This window comes from Pristiophorus japonicus, chromosome 9, assembly GCF_044704955.1.
Source record: "Pristiophorus japonicus isolate sPriJap1 chromosome 9, sPriJap1.hap1, whole genome shotgun sequence".
NCBI classification, from domain to species: Eukaryota; Metazoa; Chordata; class Chondrichthyes; family Pristiophoridae; genus Pristiophorus; species Pristiophorus japonicus.
The window spans coordinates 200,764,177-200,787,076 of NC_091985.1; the positions used below are offsets into that span (position 1 = coordinate 200,764,177).

A 22,900-nucleotide genomic window follows, 5' to 3' on the forward strand; every position below is an offset into this window, starting at 1 on the left:
ACACTTCCTGAGGTAATTGTATGGCCTCCAGTAAGTCTCCGACTTCTTTTCCATTTCAGATAGGTGTACCAGCGACAGTGAGGAATCCTCTTTTTCGCCATAACAGACCAAAGTCGTGAGCGACTCCAAAAGCATAACGCGAATCTGTGAAGACATTAGCTGTCTGTCCTTCTGCTATTCGACATACTTCTGACAGGGCCCGTAACTCGGCCTGTTGTGCTGACATTCCTGAGGGTAAACATCCTTTTGCCACTACCTCATATAAGGTTGTAACTGCCCATCCTGCTTTTCTGGTACCATTGTCAACAGAGGAGGAACCATCTGTAAATGGATGAGGTCTGGGTTGTGCAGAGGCTCCTCTGCTGTTAAGGCTGCTTCTTCTGTTTCTTTTAAAATCTCCATGCAGTCATGCTCTTCACATTCTCCCCCCTCTTGCTCCCTCGATTCTGACATCGGGAGCATAGTTGCGGGATTAACCGGGCTGGCCCGGACGATATGGAGATTGGAGCTTCCAAAACTGCTGTCCAGCGGGTCCATCAAGCTGCTGTCACCTGAGACATTCTATTCATAGACAGCAAAGCGTGTACGGTGTGGGGACACTTGACAATCAGCTTTTGGTCGAGGACTAGACCCGCAGTGATCATTACCGCTCGACATGTAGCTTCCATAGCCCTTAGGCAACTTTCCCATCCGAGGGCTACCGCATCCAGTTTTGCTGAATAATAGCCAATAGGTCTTTGCCGATCCCTATGTTATCCTTATTTCTCATGGACAAACAGGGTAAATGGCTTACCACTGTCGGGGATTCCCAGAGCCGGTGCCGAACACACAGCGTTTTTCAAACTGAGGAAGGCCTCTTGCTGTTGCTTAGTGAGAGTGATGGCTTCTTTAGAGGCATGTTTCCCTTTAAGATATCATTCAATGACTGAGCAAGCTGTGTGAAGGAGTCAATCCAATTTCTGTTAAAGTTACACAATCCCAAAAAAGACCTTAGTTCCTGAATAGTGGTGGGTTTTTTAGCAGCTCGGATGGCTGCAGTTCTGTCCTGGGTAAGTTCTCTCTTTCCTTGTGAAATCTTTTGTCACAGGTATACAACCTCTTCTTGGGATATTTGTCGATGCTGGCTTTATGTCCTTTCAGCCAAAGGTGGTCCAGCAACGCTCGTAAATCTTGTTCATGCTGTTCCTCCGTGTTTGAAGCTAGCAGGATATCGTCTACATATTGGATGACTGTGGATGACAGGGGAGGTAATTCTCGCAAATGGCTTTGTAAAGCCATGTGGAATACCGTAGGGCTGTTGTGGGAACTCTGTGGTAACCAGGTCCAAGTATACTGTTGTCCTTGGGCAGTGAAAGCAAACCACTGTCGAACCTCCGGTGCCAGAGGCACTGACCAAAATCCGTTGGCCATATCTATAACCGAGAAATATTTATGTTCCGGTTTGAGGACATTAAAAATGGTGGAGGGATCTGCGACCAAAGGAGCTTTTTGATCAATACACTGGTTAGCTTTCCTATAATCGACAGTCAAACGCCAAGTCTCATTAGATTTCTGTACCGACCACACGGGGCTATTGGAGGAGCTATGCATTTTAATAAGCACCCCTTGTTTCTCCAATTGCTGAATAACCGGTAAGATTCCCGCGATGGCAGTTGGACTGATGGGATACTGTTTAGTGCATGGAGGCTTGGTCCCTGTAAATAACGCAGGCTCCATCTGGAGTAGGCCATAATCGTTCTTATCTTTAGCCCATATCGGGTGTTCCTTCAATTCTTCTTTCTTCAACGTTCTAATTGACCATGTCACCCGACCATCCTCAGATTCATCGTTGCATTTTATTTGGATTAGAACGTCCATTACTAAAAAGGGTTGATCTACTGGGCCTATCCAGACCGGTGTGGTTAGTTCATGTGGACCCAGCCCTATAAGTACCAGTGTTGTCCTTTTAATTTCCATTTTATGGCCCCCCAACTCCATAGGCTGTCCGTGCCCTACCATCCAACGGCAAAAAGTCTCCATATTGTAGCGGTAAGCATGTTAATTCCGCCCTGTGTCTAAAAGACAGTCCACATCCTTATCGCCCACCCTCACAGTTATATATAGTCCATCTCCCCTTTGTTGTATTAGTGCGAGGAGGGGGGCCAGGGTGGGCTCGAATCGTTTTTTGCTATCCCAAGTAACTCCTTCTGTTGTTGTATTGTCAGTCGCTTAAATGTTTCTATGAGGTCGTTATCTTGTGACAAGCCTGGTTTGTTGGCTGAATTGTATCCCTGGCTGCATCCTCTTCCCCAGCCACGACCTTGCTGTTTTGCCCTGCACGTCTTGGCCCAGTGACCTTCTTTCCCACAATAATGACATTTTCCGGCTAATTTTTCTAATAACTGTTTATCGGAATCCTGGGATTTCCATCCCATAGCCTGTACAGCTCGGACTTTAGCTCCCATATCCCAATCTAATTGGTTACATCGATCCACCAATGCTGCAAAGGTAGTTCCTCTATCTTCCCAGTCCGGTAACACTACCGTAAGCATTTTGGACAGTTCTGGCTTTAGACCTGCCATGAAAGCTGCTTTCAGGGGTCCAAACGCTTGTTCATCCATTTCCTCATCCATATTATTCATACCCGAATGTTCTAGCCACGTGCATCTAAACCGCTCGTCATACTCCAGGACCTCCTCTGTTCCTTTCTGTTGGCAAGCTGCAATTTTTCCCCAGTCTGTCTTATCTGGACTGAAGGCTTGCAGCCAGTGTTTAATCGCCTCCCATCCTGCGTCTAATTCTTGCTCATTCTGCCCCAAAGCTTCATCTACCTTGTCGTGCAATTTTCTTCCCTGTGTTTTTGGCACCATTATGGTCAAAATTTGCACTCCGTCCCAGGGATGAAGTTGATATATATTTCTTAAGCGGTCCAATTGGTCCCACGTTTTTACTCCCCCTTTCTTTGGATTGGGCAATTCCTTGGACCATTTATCAATTTTCTCTGGGTCTGCCGGACACCCTTCTCTTTTTTTTTGGTTCCGCCCTCATCCGCAGTCTCTTCTGATTTGACAACAACTCGTCTTTTTTTAAACGGGGCAAAGCGCATCCCTAATTCATCATCCTCCGACACTGTATTGTCGGAGGATTCGGAATCCGTATCTATTCCTCGGTCGTGTCTTCGGGTTTGCGCTTTTAATTTATCCAAACATGGGTACCCTGGGAATTGATCAATACATTTTCCTTTTCCTATTACTGTCTCTTCACCTAATGATTTTTTCCATTCTTTAATTTCACCTTTAAGATCTTCAACTTCCGCTTCCAGCTTTTCAAGTTCAAGCTTTTTCTGTCGCAGCTGTGCACAAACTGCTTGCAATTGATCCTTTGTACTGGTCAGTTCTTCATCATGTTGGGAACGCATTATAATATCATTCCGGTTTCGGATCTGGCCCATAACCGCTAGGGACCATCTAGTTCGCTCTTTATTTTTCATACGGGTCGTTTTTCCCCAGACCCTTTTAATCCCGTCCAAGGACCATTGTCCTTTGGAGGTTCCATACTTTCGTTCGATCTTAATACAGGTTTTAGATAAGTTGAATTGTTGCTCTGTGTATTCTTTCAACTGTTCGAGAATTAAATCTAGCGAAACTTCAGGTGGTGCCTGCCCACCTTTATCAGATGTAGGCAATTCTTTGTTCTTATCTCCTGCTGCCATTATACTGAGTTCTTTACTGGGGTCTCGAGTCATAGGCCTGCTAGCCGATCAATAGGTCGGTGATTAATTAACTAACACACCACCGAAGTTTAGACGTCTATGGGACCTCGAGCCGACTACCAACCGGAGGGTTCGCAAACCGGAGGTTTTTGGAATCGCGTAGAAGGAGAGGCGAATTTAGACTTTTGACCGAGGACTTTTTTTTGAAAAAGAGGTGTCCTTACCTCAGTGTGTAGGTCCGATGTCCAAAATTCAGTTTCTTTCCTCAGCGACCCTGCTCGCAGCGCCAAAATTGTTCGATCTCTTAATTTTAATGAAATACGAACTCCGATGGTAGTTTTAACTTTTTAATCTTGGCAGAGAGTAACAAGCTGCTGGCGGATTGCCAGTTTCTTTGTCTTACTGAGACACATGGTCAAAATGGCTGTATTTTATACCGGGTTCAATTTACAGAAAAGAACTCGCCTTCTTTGACCTTATTGGCTCAATCAATATTCTTTTAACGTTTTAATTGGCTCGCTACCCAAGGTCCGAAAATGTCAAGTTGATTGATGACTTAATGCAATGAGGCCTGTGTTTTTTCACAGCCTGTCTAAATGTAGCCTGTTTGAATTCTCTATCAATGATAAAACACACAGACATAACTGAAACTGACCGATACAGATAAAGACCACACTCATCAGATATTGATAGATAGAGAATAAAACCCACACTCACACATATCAGAAACTGATAGGTACACAATAAAACCCAATCTCATATCAAAACTTGACAGGTACACAATAAATCCCAACTCATAGCAGAGACTGACAGGTACGGAATAAATCTCACATTCACTTCACAAAAACTGACAGGTACAGTATGAAACCCACACCCACGTATCTGAACAATAATATGCAAGTAAAACCCATACACTCCTGTCGGAAACTGACAGAGAAACACACACGCCAGAGGCTGATGGAATAAGTAAAACAGTTTAGTCACTCTTACTCCAGTGTCAGGCTCTCACAATCGTTTTTTCAGTAATTCGGATGATAACTAACATGTTCTCAATGTGGCCCATTTAATTAGTGATAAAAGCAACTTGTGAAACAATCCAATTTTTGCTGATTTAGATGTGACAAAAAGATGGTCTGAGCATGTGCTAAATACATGCTGCTCCTCCCCTCAGCACACAGTGTTTAAACCGACGGGAAGGGCCCAGGCGAGCTCCCCTCCCCCAGCTCTGTCAGCGGCTGCCGTTTCCTCTGTGCTCGGCTGATGATCATTGAACACATCAGGGAGCGGAGATATCCCGGGCCCGAGTAAGGGAGCAAACAGCAGCCTCCTTACAGCAGCTCATCACATTGGGACTGTGTCCGCAGATGGGCTTTGTGTCGGGGTAAGTTCAGCGGCAATCGGGGGCTGTCTGTAAGGGACAGAGTGGAGCAGGAAATTGTTCTGGAACATGGAGTGAGTGGGGGAAGGGAGAGGCCATTCTCGGGCTGTGTGTATACAGTGTAAGGTAACAGAGAAAGTAAATCATCTCGCTTTTTCAAATCATTGCTGCTTTCTTTCCCCAAATTAGTAGTGAATGTTCCTGATTCAGTTCCAATCTCAGTGTCTGTTCTTGGACATTGAACAGTGGAAACACAGTCTGAGAGTGAGGATGTGAGGAGTGTCACAAAGTGCATCTATTGCAGACACCAGGAGAGGAGTGTGATAAGAGACATTTCACAAATGGGTTATTTTGTTTCGGTGCATTGAATTCTCCAGAACCGTGTTGCTGGTGATCGAGAGATACATTGTCGCTCCCTCAGATACATCAGAATCCAGTCACTGTGACATTCTGTTAATGACACACCCTCAACTCGGTTTCAATAGACAGAGAATAATTATTGAACAGCCCAGGTACCTTTGGTTATGTTCCAGGAAGCGAGTCAGAATTGTACAGGTAGTCCCATGGGAGTGGGAGTTATAAACCTGGACTGTGCCAATCGGGTGATCCCATTCATAGACCAGTGCTGGGTTTGGGTTGTGTCTGGATGCTGATAACTTACTATAGAACCGTCCTATACACCTGATGTGGTGAATCTGAGTGCCGCTGTACTGCAGTGAGATCAGACAATGACACTGTTCGTATCACGGATTCCTCTCTCCAGGTACTTTACTTTATTATACACAAACACATGAATTATAACTTTATTTTTATATTTATTTTTATATTCTCTCCATCACATGTCCATATCATAACGAATAGTATTCTCCTATTATTGTTCTCAGAGGAGAATACTTCACCAAGCCAGAATAAATGTGATCTTTCCTTAACCCGGAACACAAGGAACAGTGCAGGCAGCTCCTTCTCCCACACAGTAAGTACATTATCACTCACAGTGCGCAGAGACACAGAACTGAACTCAATCATATTGTCACAGGCAGCAGAAGCTGTCAGTCCCACAGTGATCCAAATTTCCAGAATTATATTATGAATCCCACAGTCACTTGGAGCAGTACAATAATGTGTTGTTTCAAAGTCCAATCATATTGCACTGAAAGGCAAATCCAATTTCACTCACTTACTCACACACACGATTAGATAGTCACTGACACGGTGTCAATCCCCACTGGTGTCTGTACACTGACTCTCAAACCCAACAGCTTACAAACTGGAGCAGAGAAACGGAGATAATGGACTGAACCAAACCTCCTCCTGAGACAGTCATCGATAATCACAAACTATCATCCGCCTACAGCAGGTGGAGAAGGAACCAAATCCAACAGTCACACAGAGCAAGAATAGCTCAGTACAAGAGACTGTCAATTACATAATAAATCCCACACTCACACATCACCAGTCTAACAGATACATAATCAATCCCACACTCACACATCACCAGTCTAACAGATACATAATTAGTCCCATACTCTCACACATCACCAGTCTAACAGATACATAATCAATCCCTCACTCTCACACATCACCAGTCTAACAGATACATAATCAATCCCACACTCACACATCACCAGTCTAATAGATACATAATCAATTCCACACTCTCGGGCATCACCAGTCCAACAGATACATAATCAATCCCACACTCACACATACACCAGTCTAACAGATACATAATCAATCCCACACTCACAAACAATAACAGAAACTGACAGCTACAGAATTAATTCCACACTCACAAACAGTTGCAGAGACTGGGAGAAACATAATGATTCATACACTCAGACAAATTGAATGACAGATTGAGAAAGAATCACAAACACATCCAGTACCTGAGATTGACTGAGTGACAGAGTGAAACCCACTCTCCCATACCGGGCCCTTACAGCTACAGACAAATACTCACACTCACATACCCAAGACAGATAGTTAGAGAGTGAACTCCACAGTCACTCACCAGAAACTGACAGGTACAGAAAAAAAACACTTTTGCATTCCAGAGACCGATACTTACAGAGTAATACCCACACTCACATTCCAGAGACTGATAGATAGATTAATACCCACACTCACATTCCAGATTCTGATAGATACAGAGTAATACCCACACTCACATGCCAGAGACTGAGAAATACAGACTAAAAACCACACTCCCATAACAGAATCTTACAGGTGCTGATTAAAACCCTTACTCAAATATCAGAAACACAAATACAGAATAAAACCCACACTCACTTCCCAGAGATGGACAGATACAGAATAAAACACATACCGGAGAGTGACAGATAGAGAGTAAAATCAACACTCACCTGAAAGTGACTGACTGATTCAATGTCAAACCCACAATACCACAGCTGTACCAGACACTTAAAGGCACAGAATGAAATCAACATTCATATAATAGCAACTGACGGGTACAGAAAACATACACACATTAACATACCAGTGACAGACAGGTAGAATGTGGTAAACTCCACACTCACATAACAGAAACTGTGACATATAGAATATAACCCCACTCATAACAGAAATAGACAGGTACACATAAAAAGTGCCACACTCACACACAAGAGACTGACAGGTACAGAGTGAAATCCACATTCACACATTTGAATAAAACATACATTCACATAACAGCAACTGACAGGAGGAAAACCCACATACACAGTGGAAGATACAAAAACCATGCCAAAAATTGCTGGTCTCAGGAATGTGGGAAGGGAGGACCTTGAGACAATCACTATCAATAGCGGGGTAGTGCTGGACAGGCTAATGGGACTCAAGGTAGACAAGTCCCCTGGTCCTGATGAAATGCATTCCAGGGTATTAAAAGAGATGGCAGAAGTTATAGCAGATGCATTCGTTATAATCTACCAAAATTCTCTGGACTCTGGGGAGGTACCAGCGGATTGGAGAGCAGCTAAATGTAATGCCTCTGTTTAAAAAAGGGGGCAGACAAAAAGCAGGTAACTATAGGCCAGTTAGTTTAACATCTGTAGTGGGGAAAATGCTTGAAACTATCGTTAAGGAAGAAATAGCGGGACATCTAGATAGGAATAGTGCAATCAAGCAGATGCAGCATGGATTCATGAAGAGGAAATCATGTTTAACTATTTTACTGGAATTCTTTGAGGATATAACGAGCATGGTGGATAGAGGTGTACCGATGGATGTGGTGTATTTAGATTTCCAAAAGGCATTCGATAAGGTGCCACACAAAAGGTTACTGCAGAAGATAAAGGTACGTGGAGTCAGAGGAAATGTATTCGCATGGATAGAGAATTGGCTGGCTAACAGAAAGCAGAGAGTCGGGATAAATGGGTCCTTTTCGGGTTGGAAATCGGTGGTTAGTGGTGTGCCACAGGGATCGGTGCTGGGACCACAACTGTTTACAATATACATAGATGACCTGGAAAAGGGGACAGAGTGTAGTGTAACAAAATTTGCAGATGACACAAAGATTAGTGGGAAAGTGGGTTGTGTAGAGGACACAGAAAGGCTGCAAAGAGATTTAGATAGGTTAAGCGAATGGGCTAAGGTTTGGCAGATGGAATACAATGTCGGAAAGTGTGAGGTCATCCACCTTGGGGAAAAAAACAGTAAAAGGGAATACTATTTGAATGGGGAGAAATTACAACATGCTGCGGTGCAGAGGGACATGGGGGTCTTTGTGCATGAATCCCAAAAAGTTAGTTTGCAGGTGCAGCAGGTAATCAGGAAGGCGAATGGAATGTTGGCCTTCATTGACAGAGGGATGGAGTACAAAAGCAGGGAGGTCCTTCTGCAACTGTATAGGGTATTGGTGAGGCCGCACCTGGAGTACTGCATGCAGTTTTGGTCACCTTACTTAAGGAAGGATATACTAGCTTTGGAGGGGGTACTGAGACGATTCACTAGGCTGATTCCGGAGATGAGGGGGTTGCCTTATGATGATAGATTGAGTAGACTGGGTCTTTACTCATTGGAGTTCAGAAGGATAAGGGGTGATCTTCCAGAAACATTTAAAATAATGAAAGGGATAGACAAGATAGAGGCAGAGAGGTTGTTTCCACTGGTCAGGGAGACTAGAACTAGGGGGCACAGCCTCAAAATATGGGGGAGCCAATTTAAAACCAACTTGAGAAGGAATTTCTTCTCCCAGAGGCTTGTGAATCTGTGGAATTCTCTGCCCAAGGAAGCAGTTGAGGCTAGCTCATTGAATGTATTCAAGTCACAGATAGATAGATTTTTAACCAATAAGGGAATTAAGGGTTACGGGGAGCGGGTGGGTAAGTGGAGCTGAGTCCACAGCCAGATCAGCCATGATCTTGTTGAATGGTGGAGCAGGCTCGAGGGGCTAGATGGCCTACTCCTGTTCCTAATTCTTATGTTCTTACATCCCAGAGACTGACATTCACAGATTAATACCCACACTCACATACCATAGACTGACAGATACAGAGTAAAACCCACATACACACCAAGGAATAATAGATACAGAGTGAAGATCACACTCACATCCCAGAGAATGACAGCTGTAGAGTAAAATCCACTCTCTTTTAAAAGTGAGTGACAGATAAAGAATAAAACGCACACTCACATCCCAAAGAGTGAAAGATACAGACAAAAATGCACATTCATGTTACCGAAATTGACACATACAGATAATACCCAAACCCATATACCAGAAACTGACAGATACAGAGAAAAACCCACACTCAAATCCCAGAGACTGACAGATAAAGAATAAAACTCTCACACACATCCTCGAGAGTGTTAGATACAGACTAAAATATGCACTCCCTTACCAGAAACTGGGAGGTATTGTACAGATTAAAATCCTTACTCATGTAACACAGGCTGCCAGGTACAGTGTAAAATCCACACTCACATTCCTGAAACTGATAGGTACAGTGTAAAATTCACATTCACATTTCTGAAACTGACAGGTACAGAGTAAAATCCACATTCACATTCCTGAAACTGACAGGTACAGAGTAAAATCCAAACTCACAGGAGATACTGAAAGGTACAGAATGAAACAACAACTTATAGTTATATACTAGAAACTAACAGGTATAGGACCAAACCCACACTCACACACCAGAAACTGGCAGATACAGAATAAAACCCACACTTACATACCAGAAACTGCCAGATACAGAATAAAACCCACACTCACATACCAGAAACTGGCAGATACAGAATAAAACTCACAAACCAGAAACTGAGAGTTACAGATTAAAGCCCACATTCACATCAGAGAAGGCATGTGACACAATGCCATATAAAAGGTTACTGCACAAGATAATAAAATTTCACGGGGTTGGGGGTAATATATTAGCATGGATAGAGGATTGTCTAACAAATAGAAAACGTAAATGGTTTATTCTCAGGTTGGCAATCAGTAACTAGTGGTGTGCCGCAGGGATCGGTGCTGGGACTCCAACTATTTACAATCTATATTAACGACTTGGAAGAAGGGACTGAGTGTAACGTAGCCAAGTTTGCTAACGATACAAAGATGGGAGCAAAAGCAATGTGTGAGGAGCACACAAAAAACCTGCAAAAGGACATAGACAGGCTAAGTGAGTGGGCAAAAATTTGGCAGATGGAGCATAATGTTGGAAAGTGTGAGGTCATGCACTTTGGCAGAAAAAAATCAAAGAGCAGGTTATTATTTAAATGGAGAGAGATTGCAAAGTTCTGCAGTACAGTGGGACCTGGGGGTACTTGTGCTTGAAACACTGTCAGTATGCAGGTACAGCAAGTGATCAGGAAGGCCAATGGAATCTTGGCCTTTATCGTAAAGGGAAGTCTTGCTACAGTTGTACAGAGTATTGGTGAGGCCACACCTGGAATATTGTGTGCAGTTTTGGTTTCCATATTTACGAAAGGATATACTTGCTTTGGAGGCAGTTCAGAGAAGGTTCACTAGGTTGATTCCAGAGATGAGGGGGTTGTCTTATGAGGAAAGGTTGAGTAGATTGGGCCTCTACTCATTGGAATTCAGAAGAATGAGAGGTGATCTTATCGAAACGTATAAGATTATGAGGGGGCTTGACAAGGTGGATGCAGAGAGGATGTTTCCACTGATAGGGTAGACTAGAACTAGGGGACAAAATCTTAGAATAAGGGGCCGTCCATTTAAAACTGAAATGAAGAGAAACTTCTTCTCTCAGAGAGTTGTGGATCTGTGGAACTCACTGCCTCAGAGAGCTGTGGAAGCTGAGACATTGAATAAATTTAAGACAGAAATAGACAGTTTCTTAAATGATAAGGGGTTATAGGGAGTGGGCAGGGAGATGGACCTCAGTCCATGATCGGATCAGCCATGATCGTATTGAATGGCGGAGCAGGCTCGAGGGGCTGTATGGCCTACTCCTGCTCCTATTTCTTGTGTTCATATGTTCTTAAACTGAAAGGTGCAGAATGAAGCCCCACTCAAATACCAGAAACAGACAGGTACAGACAAAAGCCCACATTACCTGAAACTGACCGAGAGTAAAACCCACACTCGCCTACCAGAGATTGAAATTTACAGATACAATCCACACATATACCAGAGACTGAAAGGTAGAGAGTGAAAGCCACACACACACACCGGTAACTGACGGATACAGATTACAACCCACACTCACATATCAAACACTGATAAATAAAGAGTAAAACTGCACTCACAAAGAAAATCAACACTCAAATACCAAAAATTAACAGTGCCGGAGGAAAACCCACAATCACAGAGTAGAAACAGACATGGACAGAGTAAAATGCACACTCACATTTCAGAAACTAATAGGTACAGAATATAGCTCGCATTCACATAACAGAAACTGATTGGGATAGAGGAGTCACAAACTAACATACCAGAGACTGACAAGTATAGAGTGAAATCCACACCAAAAACTGTTATATACAGAATAAAATTCACACACTCATACCATAGGCTGAGAGTGTGTAAAACCCACACACAAATATCAGAAACAGACAGACACAGGTAAAACCCAAACTCACATATCAGAAAATGACAGGGACTGTGTAAATCTGACACTCACATAACAGAGAATGAAAGATACAGAATGAAACCCACACTCACTTACCAGTAATTGACAGGTACAGTGAAAACCTCTCTTCCATACCATAAACTACCAGGCATAAAGGAAAAGCCACACTCGCTAACCAGAGACTGACAGATACAGAATAAATATTACACTCACTGGTGGGCAAAGTCTATAGGCCCCCTAACAGTAACTACACTGTTGGATGGAGTATAAATCAAGAAATAATGGAGGTTTAAATAAAGGAGCAGGAATAATCATGGGCAATTTTAATCTTCATGTTGATTGAACAAATCAAATCGACTAAGATAGCCTTAAGGAAGAATTCATAGTGTGTTTCCGGGATAATTTCCTTGAACAGTACATTACGGAACCAACCAAGGAGCAGGCTATCTTTGATCTGGTACTGTGTAATGAGAACATAAGAACGTAAGAAATAGGAGCAGGAGTAGGCCATTTGGCCCCTCGAGCCTACTCCGCCATTTAGTAAGAACATGGCTGATCTGATCATGGACTCAGCTCCACTTCCCTGCCCGCTCCTCATAACCCTTTATTCCCTTATCGCTCAAAAATCTGTTTATCTTCACCTTACATATATTCATTGGCTGAGCCGCCACAGCTCTCTGGGACAGAGAATTCCACAGATTTACAATCCTCTGAGAGAAGAAATTCCTCCTCATCTCAGTTTTAAATGGGCGACTCCTTATTCTGAAACTATGTCTCCTAGTTCTAGGTTCACATCCTGAGAGAAATATCCTCATTGCATCCACTTTGTCGAGCCCCCTCATTATTTTATATGTTTCAATAAGATCACCTCTCATTCTTCTGAACTCCAATGAGGCCCAACCTACTCAACCTACCTTCATAAGTCAACCCCTTCATCGCCGGAATCACCCCAGTGAACCTTCTCTGAACTGCCTCCAATGCAAGTATATCCTTTCTTAAATACGGAGACCAAAACTGTTATGTATGCAACCCTAGGCAACCTGTATCATACCGCCACCAGAGGGCATACCTGTTTGAGTCCCAAGGGATCCCAGCATCCCTTGGGAGCACTGTATATAAGCAGGCCTCCCATGCTGTACCAACACTCTGGAGTTTAATTAAAGGAGCTAAGGTCACACTTACTCATTGTCTACAGCACTCAGTTGCATTACTTTTTTATGAGCTTAGCAACTAGCGATGAGATAACAAACAACCACGCGAAAATGCAAGAGAACTATTGGTATCCTGGAGAAATTCTCAAAACGGAACGATTGGGAGGCCTTCGTGGAGCGACTCGACCAATACTTCATGGCCAGCGAGCTGGAAGGGGACGAGAACGCTGCCAAACGAAGGGCGATCCTCCTCACCTAATGTGGGGCAACAACCTATGGCCTCATGAAGAATCTTCTAGCTCCGGTGAAACCAACAACCAAATGGTATGAAGAACTGTGTACGCTGGTCTGGGGGGGGCCTAAATCCAAAGGAAAGCGTTCTGATGGCAAAGTATCGATTTTACACATGTCAACGGTCTGAAGGCCGGGAAGTGGCGAGCTACATCGCCGAACTAAGGCGCCTTGCAGGACATTGCGAATTCGATGGATTCCTTGAGCAAATGCTCAGAGACTTCTTTGTGCTTTGCATTGGTCATGAGGTTATCCTTCGCAAACTATTGACTGTTGAAACACCGAACCTGAGCAAAGCCAAAACGATAGCCCAGGCATTTATGTCCACCAGCGATAACACCAAACAAATTTTGCAGCATAAAGAGGTTTCGACAAGTAATGTACACAAAGTAATGTCGTTTTCAGGCAGGAATGTACGTGGCAGAACACACACGCCTGCAGCTGCACGACCTCACATGACACAAAGTCCACTATCAAACGTTGATTCGAGGCAGTTAACACCTTGTTGGTGCTGCGGAGGTGATCATCGAGCCCATCAATGCCGCTTCAAACACTGTGCAAAGGCTGTGGAACAATGAGACACCTCCAGCGAATGTGCAGATGAGCTGCAAACCCTGCAAACCACCACGTTGCAGAGGAGGATCGATCCATGGCGGATCAGGCTGAACTAGAGACTCGAACCGAGGAGGCAGAACTGTACAGGTTACACACCTTCACCACAAAATGTCCACCGATCATGCTAAAATTTGAACTGGACAGAATTTCAGTGTCCATGCAATTGGACACGTTTGCGAGTCAGACTATCATGAGCAAAAAGGCCTTCGACAGGCTGTGGTGCAACAATGCACACAGGCCCAAGCTAAGCCCCATTCATATCAAGCTAAGAACTTACACTAAAGAGCTGATGCCTGTTATTGGCAGTGCAGCAGTAAAGGCCTCCTATGATGGAACAGTGCACGAGCTCCCACTATGGATTGTACCAGTAGATGGCCCCACACTGTTCGGCAGAAGCTGGCTGGGAAAAATCCGCTAGAACTGGGACGACATCCGAGTGCTTTTGTCCGTTGACGATGCCTCATGTGCCCAGGTTCTGAGCAAGTTCCCGTCATTGTTTGAGCCAGGCATCGGAAGTTTCTCGGGGACGAAGGTGCAGATCCACTTGGCTCCCGTTACACGACCCATCCACCACAAGGCACGGGTTGTGCCATATATGATGTGAGAGAAAGTGGCGATTGAGCTGGACAGGCTGCAGCGGGAAGGCATCATCGTGCCGGTGGAGTTCAACGAGTGGGCCAGTCCGATTGTTCCGGTTCTCAAAGGCAATGTCACGGTCAGAATTTGTGGGAACTATAAAGTAACGATTAACTGTTTTTCGCTACGGGACCAGTACCCCCTACCGTAGGCAGACGACCTATTTGCGACCCTGGCTGGAGGAAAGACGTTCATCAAGTTGGACCTGACCTCGGCCTACATGACGCAGGAGCTGGCGGAATCTTCGAAAGGCCTCACCTGCATCAACACGCACAAAGGTCTGTTCATCTACAATAGGTGCCCGTTTGGGATTCAATTAGCCGCAGCAATTTTCCAAAGGAACATGGAGAGCCTGTAAAGTCGGTTCTTGCCGTTTTCCAGGACGACATACTGGTCACAGGTCGGGACACCATTGAACACTTGAAGAACCTGGAAGAGATTCTAAATCGGTTAGATCGCGTGGGACTCGGGTTGAAACGCTCGAAAGTGTGTTTTCCTGGTGCCAGAGGTTGAGTTCTTGGGAAGAAAAATCGCAGCAGGTGGCATCAGACCCACTGACGCCAAGACGGAGGCCATCAAGGATGCGTCGAGACCACAGAATGTGACGCAGCTGTGGTCGTTCCTGGGACTCCAACTATTTCGGTAATTTCCTACCCGGGTTAAGCACCCTGCTAGAACCCCTACGTGTGCTGCTATGCAAGGGAGACGACTGGGTATGGAGGAAATCACAAGAGGCTGCTTTTGAGAAAGCCAGAAATCTGTTATGTTCTGCTTGTTCTGTCTAAACCATGTAAATGTTTAGTGCTAGCTTGCGATGTGTCTTTGTATGGGGTCGGGTGTATGTTACAACAAGCAAACGATTCAGGAACATTGCAACCGGTCGCCTATGTGTCCAGGAGTTTGTCCAAGGCCGAAAGGGCCAACAACATGATTGAAAAAGAAGCTCGGGCATGTGTGTACGGGGTGAAAAAAATGCACCAGTATCTGTTTGGTCTTAAGTTTGAGTTAGAAACTGACCATAAGCCACTCATATTGCTATTCTCAGAGGGCAAAAGGATCAATGCCAATGCCTATGCCTGCATCCAAAGATGGGTGCTCACGCTGGCTGCATACAACTATGTAATCTTCCATAGACTAGGCACAGAGAATTGCGCTGATGCTCTGTCGGCTACCATTCCACCGGGGTGGAAATGGCACAGCCTGCAGACTTGCTCTTGGTGATGGGTGCATTTGAAAATGAAAAATGATCCGTTACGGCCCGTCAGATCAGGACCTGCACCAGCCAGGACCCTTTACTGTCCCTTGTAAAAAAAAAACTGTATCCTCCATGGAAGCTGGTCCAGCATCTCAGCAGAGAGGCATGAAGAGAACAAGCCATTCTAGCGACGCAAAGACGAAATGTCCATACAGGCGGACTGTCTTTTGTAGGGAAATCACGTGGTTTTGCCTAAGAAAGGCAGGGAAACATTCATACACGACCTACACAGCACCCACCCAGGCATAGTAATGCTGAAAACCATAGCCAGATCCCATGTGTGGTGGCCCAGCAGTGACTCAAATTTGGAGTCATGCGTGCGCCAATGCAACACTTGCTCTCAACTGAGCAATGCACCAAGGGAGGCACCGCTAAGTTTGTGGTCATGGGCCTCCAAACCGTGGTCTAGGATCCACATTGACTTTGCGGGCCCATTTCTAGGCAAAATGTTTTTGGTTGTTGTGGATGCTTATTCAAAATGGATTGAATGTGTAATAATGTCTGTAAGCACGTCCACTGACACCATCAAAAGCCTACGAGCCATGTTCGCCACGCACGGCCTGCCTGATGTCCTTGTCAGCGACAATGGGCCGTGCTTCACCCGTGTTGAATTCAAGGAATTCATGACCCGCAATAGGATCAAGCACGTCACATCTGCCCTGTTCAAGCCTGAATCCAACAGCCAGACAGAACAGTCAGTCCAAACCATCAAGCAAAGCTTGAAACATGTGTCGGAAGGCTCCCTGCAGACCGGCCTGTCCCGAGTTCTGCTCAGCTCCCGGACCAGACCCCACTCACTCATCGGGGCTCCCCCAGCTGAGCTGCTCATGAAAAGGGCGCTTAAAACAAGACTCTCGCTTGTCCATCCTGATCTCCATGATCACGTTGAGGGCAGGCCACATCAACAAAGCATGTACAATGATCGCGCAAACTTGTCACGTGATATTGAAGTCAATTACCCTATATTTTTACTCAACGATGGACATGTACCCAAATGGCTTGCTGGCACCGTCATAATCAAAGAAGGGAGCAGGGTGCTTTAGGTCAAACTTGCCAATGGACTAACTTGCAGAAAGCATTTGGACCAAACCAAACTGCAATTCACAGACAGCCACGAGCAACCTGAAGAGGACACCACCAACTTCGACCCTCCAACACACACACAAGTAGTAACCGACATCATGGTCGACCACGAAGCTGAACTCACCATCACCAGCAGCCCGGCAAGGCCAGCGAAGAACCAACCAACTCGCCCACACCTGCATTTGTACCGAGATGATCAACAATGGAGCGAAAAGTCCCAAATCGTCTCGCCCTGTAAATAAGTGTACCATTGACTTTGGGAGGAAGTGATGTTATGTATGCAACGCTCGGCAACCTGTATCATACCGCCACCAGAGGGCATATCTGTTGGAGTCCCAAGGGATCCCAGCATCCTTTGGGAGCACTATATAAGCAGGCCTCCCATGCTGTACCAATACTCTGGAGTTTAATTAAAGGAGCTAAGGTCACTTACTCATTGTCTACAGTATTCAGTTGCATTACTTTATTAGCTTAAAAACTGTACGTAGTACTCTGGGTGTGGCCTCACCAATACCCTGTACAGTTGTAGCAGGTCTTCTCTGCTTTTATACTCTATCCCCCTTGCAATAAAGGCCAACATTCCATTTGCCTTCCTGATTACTTGCATACTAACTTTTTCTTTTTCATGCACAAGGTCACCCAGGTCACTATACAGCAGCACTTTGCATTTTTTCTCTATTGAAATTATAATTTGCTTTTCTATTATTTCTGCCAAATTTGATAACCTCACATTTTCCCACATTATACTCCATCTGCCAAATTTTTGCCCACTCACTTAGCCTGTCGAAATCCCTCTGCAGATTTTTTGTGTCCTCCTCACAATTTGCTTTCCCATCCATCTTTGTATCATCAGCAAACTTGGCTACATTACACTCTGTCCCTTCATCCAAGTCATTAATATAGATTGTAAATAGTTGAGGACCCAGCACCGATCCCTGCGGCACCCCACTAGTTACTATTTGCCATCCTGAGAATGAACCATATATCCTGATTTTCTGTTCGTTAGCCAATCCTCAATCCATGCTAATATATTACCCACAACCCTGTGAGCTTTTATCTTGTGCAGTAATTTCTTATGTGGCACCTTATCGAATGACTTCTGGAAATCCAAATACACCACATCCACTGGTTCCTCCTTATCCACCCTGCTTGTTACATCCTCAAAAAACTCCAGCAAATTTGTCAAACATGACTTCCCTTTCATAAAACCATGCTGACTCTGCTTGATTGAATCATGCTTTTCCAAATGTCCCGCTACTGCTTCCTTAATAATGGACTCCAGCATTTTCCCAAAGACAGATGTTAGGCTAACTGGTCTATCGTTTCCTGCTCTTTGTCTTTCTCCTTTTTTAAATAGGGGCTCGAGGGACAGCACCTCATCTTTCGTTTAGGCACTTTACAGCCTCCTGGACTCAACATTGAATTCAACAATTTCAGAGCGTAACCGCTGCCAATCTTTGGCTCCCACCCACCACCCTGCCACAGCCTGTTTCTTTCTTTTTTTCTCCTTGTCTCTAATGGTAGTTGGTTATTATCCCGCCATTCACACTCTTTCTTCATTAATGATTTTCTAACTCCTGGCATTACCATTTGAATTTGGCCATCATCCCTTTTCCTCTCTCCAATCTCTCCTGTCTTCTAACCTATCACAGACCTTCCCTTTTGTTCTATCTTCCTCTCCCCCTTCCAGTGCTCGTTAACAATCCATTCTTTCCGAACACTCTCCAGTCTGACGAAGGATTGTCGACCTGAAGTGTTAACTCTGCTTCCGCTCCACAGATGCTGCCTGACCTGCTGAGATTTCCAGCATTTTCTGTTTTTATTCTCTCCACCCTCTGTCCTGTGATTGTATGAACTGATGCTCTTCACTCTCTGTCCTGTGATTGTATGAACTGGTGCTCTCCACTCTCTGTCCTGTGATTGTATGAACTGGAGCTCTCCACTCTCTGTCCTGTGATTGTATGAACTGGTGCTCTCCACTCTCTGGTCGGTGATTGTATGAACTGGTGCTCTCCACTCTCTTTCCTGTGATTGTATGAACTGGTGCTCTCCACTCTCTGTCCTGTGATTGTATGAACTGGTGCTCTCCACTCTCTGTCCTGTGATTGTATGAACTGGAGCTCTCCACTCTCTGTCCTGTGATTGTATGAACTGATGCTCCCCATTCTGTCCTGTGATTGTATGAACTGGAGCTCTCCACTCTCTGTCCTGTGATTGTATGAACTGATGCTCTCCAATCTCTGTCCTGTGATTGTATGAACTGATGCTCTCCAATCTCTGTCCTGTGATTGTATGAACTGGAGCTCTCCACTCTCTGTCCTGTGATTGTATGAACTGGTGCTCTCCACTCTCTGTCCTGTGATTGTATGAACTGATGCTCTCCACTCTCTGTCCTGTGATTGTATGAACTGGTGCTCTCCACTCTCTGTCCTGTGATTGTATGAACTGGAGCTCTCCACTCTCTGTCCTGTGATTGTATGAACTGTTGCTCTCCACTCTCTGGTCGGTGATTGTATGAACTGGAGCTCTCCACTCTCTTTCCTGTGATTGTATGAACTGGTGCTCTCCACTCTGTCCTGTGATTATATGAATTGGTGCTCTCCACTCTCTGTCCTGTGATTGTATGAACTGGTGCTCTCCACTCTCTGTCCTGTGATTGTATGAACTGGTGCTCTCCACTCTCTGTCCTGTGATTGTATGAACTGATGCTCTCCACTCTCCTGTCCTGTGACAGTTTCAACTCAGTGATATAATTTCTATATAGTTTCAGTTTCTAATACAGAGTAAAGCTCCCTCTACATTGTCCCATCAAACAGGTCCTTTTCTGCTCACTTTATTGTTTATACCGACACACACTCACTCCGGGTACAGTTTGATCCTGATCACCGCAAATCCCTTCAGCCTTCCCACTCTGCTCTCTCCAGATGTAATTAGTTACAAGACAGCAAGAAACAAACAGGAACCTCGGATTTTAGTTTTGAAATGAAGATTTAAGTTGCTGTGGGTGGATTCTCTGTAGCGGGAGAGGTGGTTGTGGGCCGGTGGAGTGGAGGGCAGTAATGGTCCGACAGATGGACAGGGAGGCTTCATAAACAATTGGTGTGCACCGCAAACTGGGAATAATAACCTGAACTACCGGCGTTTGCAGCTTCGGGGCTTTATCGCCCTCTCTCCGGCCGCGCTGGACTCCAGCCATCACCTCGCTCGGCTCAATCTCACTCGCACTCCCTCCCTTTAAATCTAATCTCCAAATCACCCTGTCAGCAACGGCTGCCTCCTATTCCCCCTTCACTGCGGTCGGATATATAGATATAGATTAATAGAGATGTAGATCAATAATTCCCTTTTATCGGCAGTAATTCAGTCACGATTGTGGGCCGGGCATTGAGGCGCCAACTCACTTCATCGCCAACTTCAGGGGAGGAGAGGGAGGGGAACCAGTGAGTGTTGAGCTGAACACAGCCAGAATCAGCACCTTCAGGGGAGGGGAACCAGTGAGTGTAGAACTGAACCCAGCCAGAGTCAGCACCTTCAGGGGAGGGGAACCAGTGAGTGTAGAACTGAACCCAGCCAGAGTTAGCACCTTCAGGGGAGGAGAGGGAGGGGAACCAGTGAGTGTAGAACTGAACCCAGACAGAGTCAGCACCTTCAGGGGAGGAGAGGGATGGGAACCAGTGAGTGTAGAACTGAACCCAGACAGAGTCAGCACCTTCAGGGGAGGAGAGGGAGGGGAACCAGTGAGTGTCGAACTGAACCCAGTCAGAGTCAGCACTTTCAGGGAAGGAGAGGGAGGGGAACCAGTGAGTGTAGAACTGAACCCAGTCAGAGTCAGCGCCTTCAGGGGAGGAGAGGGAGGGGAACCAGTGAGTGTAGAACTGAACCCAGTCAGAGTCGGCACCTTCAGTGGAGGAGAGGGAGGGGAACCAGTGAGTGTAGAACTGAACCCAGACAGAGTTGGTGGTGAAAACTGGAAGCGGAGGATAAGCTGTCTTCAGACATGCGATGTGTTTGAATTTCAGGACAGTGAGTACAGAGAGTGTGTGGGACGGTGATTTATAGCTTTGGAGGAACAAGAGAGGAAAGAATGTTCCATAGAATCTAGAATTGTCTGTTCTGAATTTCTGTCCTGTACTTGTAGTAATGGTTTTTGTAAACTTCTTTTCCAGGGTATTACAAAGGGCAGGATTGAGAAACTCAAACCAAACATCATGTCAATCTGACAGAATTACTCGATTCCTCAGGACCTGAATATCATCGGACTTTGAACGTGAAAGGAGAAATTATTGTTTGTTCTGTCTGTGGGAACAGATTTTAAACATTAGTGTGACTGGAAAAGCACCAAGCCACACACACCCGAGTGAGAGTGTTCCAGTGCACAGCCTGTGGAAAGAGCTTTAACCAGTTACACAGCCTGAAAAACATTGCACCATTCACAGTGGGGAGAAACCGTACACGTGTTCTGTGTGTGGACGAGGCTTCAACTGATCGTCCAACCTGGCGAGACACAAGGGCTCCCGCACCATGGCGAAACTGTGGAAATGTGGGGACTGTGGGAAGGGATTTAATTACCCTTCTGATCTGGAAATTCATCGGCGTAGTCACACCGGGGAGAGGCCGTTCACCTGCTCTGACTGTGGGAAGGGATTCACTCGGTCATCCACCCTGCTGCTACACCAGCGAGTTCACACTGGGGAGAGACCATTCACCTGCTCTGTGTGTGGGAAGGGATTCACTACTTCATCCATCCTGCTGATACACCAGCAAGTTCACACTGGGGAGAGGTTGTTCAACTGCAATGTGTGTGGGAAGGGTTTCACTACCTCATCCATCCTGCTAATGCACCAGCGAGTTCACACTGGGGAGAGGCCATTCACCTGCTCCATGTGTGGGAAGGGATTCGCTCAGTCATCCAGCCTGCTGAGACACCAGCGAGTTCACACTGGGGAGAGGCCATTCACTTGCTCTGTGTGTGGGAAGGGATTCACTACCTCATCCTACCTGCTGACACACCAGCGAGTTCACACTGGGGAGAGACCGTTCACATGCTCCGTGTGTGGGGAGAGATTTACTCAGTCATCCAGCCTGCTGAGACACCAGCGAGTTCACACTGGGGAGAGACCGTTCACTTGCTCTGAGTGTGGGAAGGGATTCACTCAGTCATCTCACCTGCTGACACATCAGCGAGTTCACAAGTGACTGCAGGGTTTGGATTCTGCTGTTACCCCAGACTGAATCGCGTCCATTCTGACAGTTGAGGTTTCTTTCTGCTGATATTGATGCCCCCTGTAACTGGGCTGGAGATTAATATTCTAGATATTTGACCAATTAATCAACGGGAAAAGGGTCAGATAAAAATAATGCTGATTGTGTTTGCATCCATGCTTAACTCTTTAAAGGGCTTTCTTCAAATACTGAAAACTACAACAAATGGAGCTAATGTTTGTTAAACAGTTGAGAATAAAATGAATTGAATCTGCAGGTTGGTTTTGGATTTCTCTGGGAGGAAGGGGACATGATGTGCCTTGAAATACCGCCGGTATCCAGTAGATGACGCTGTCTCTCCAATTAACTCCGACTGAGAGGAGAGTGACTGCCCCCTGGAGCAGGGGGAATGAGGGCAGCTCAACGTCAAACACTGAACATACTGCACCCCACAGGGACATCACTCACTGCCCCCTCCCTGGGGCAGCTCCGGGTCAGACACTGAACATACTGCACCCCACAGGGACATCACAAACTGCCCCCTTCCAGGGGCAGCTCAGG

General features: G+C 45.4%; 1 protein-coding gene across 5 annotated transcripts in view; it reads left to right on the forward strand.

Moving 5' to 3' along the window:
• The window catches only part of LOC139272811 (zinc finger protein 3-like), a 33,047-nt gene extending 10,441 nt beyond the window's left edge, over positions 1-22,606 (forward strand). For 2 of the 5 annotated variants that reach the window (XM_070888921.1, XM_070888920.1), the window contains 2 exons: positions 5,954-6,042; positions 21,304-22,606. In XM_070888921.1, the coding sequence (XP_070745022.1) occupies positions 21,659-22,333 (675 nt within the window). In that variant the 5' untranslated portion in view covers positions 5,954-6,042; positions 21,304-21,658 and the 3' untranslated portion in view covers positions 22,334-22,606. Of the gene's footprint in view, positions 1-5,768; positions 5,833-5,953; positions 6,043-21,303 lie in introns of those variants that run through there. The other 3 variants (XM_070888922.1, XM_070888924.1, XM_070888923.1) reach the window with 2 other exon arrangements.
• Positions 22,607-22,900: the final 294 nt, after the last annotated feature.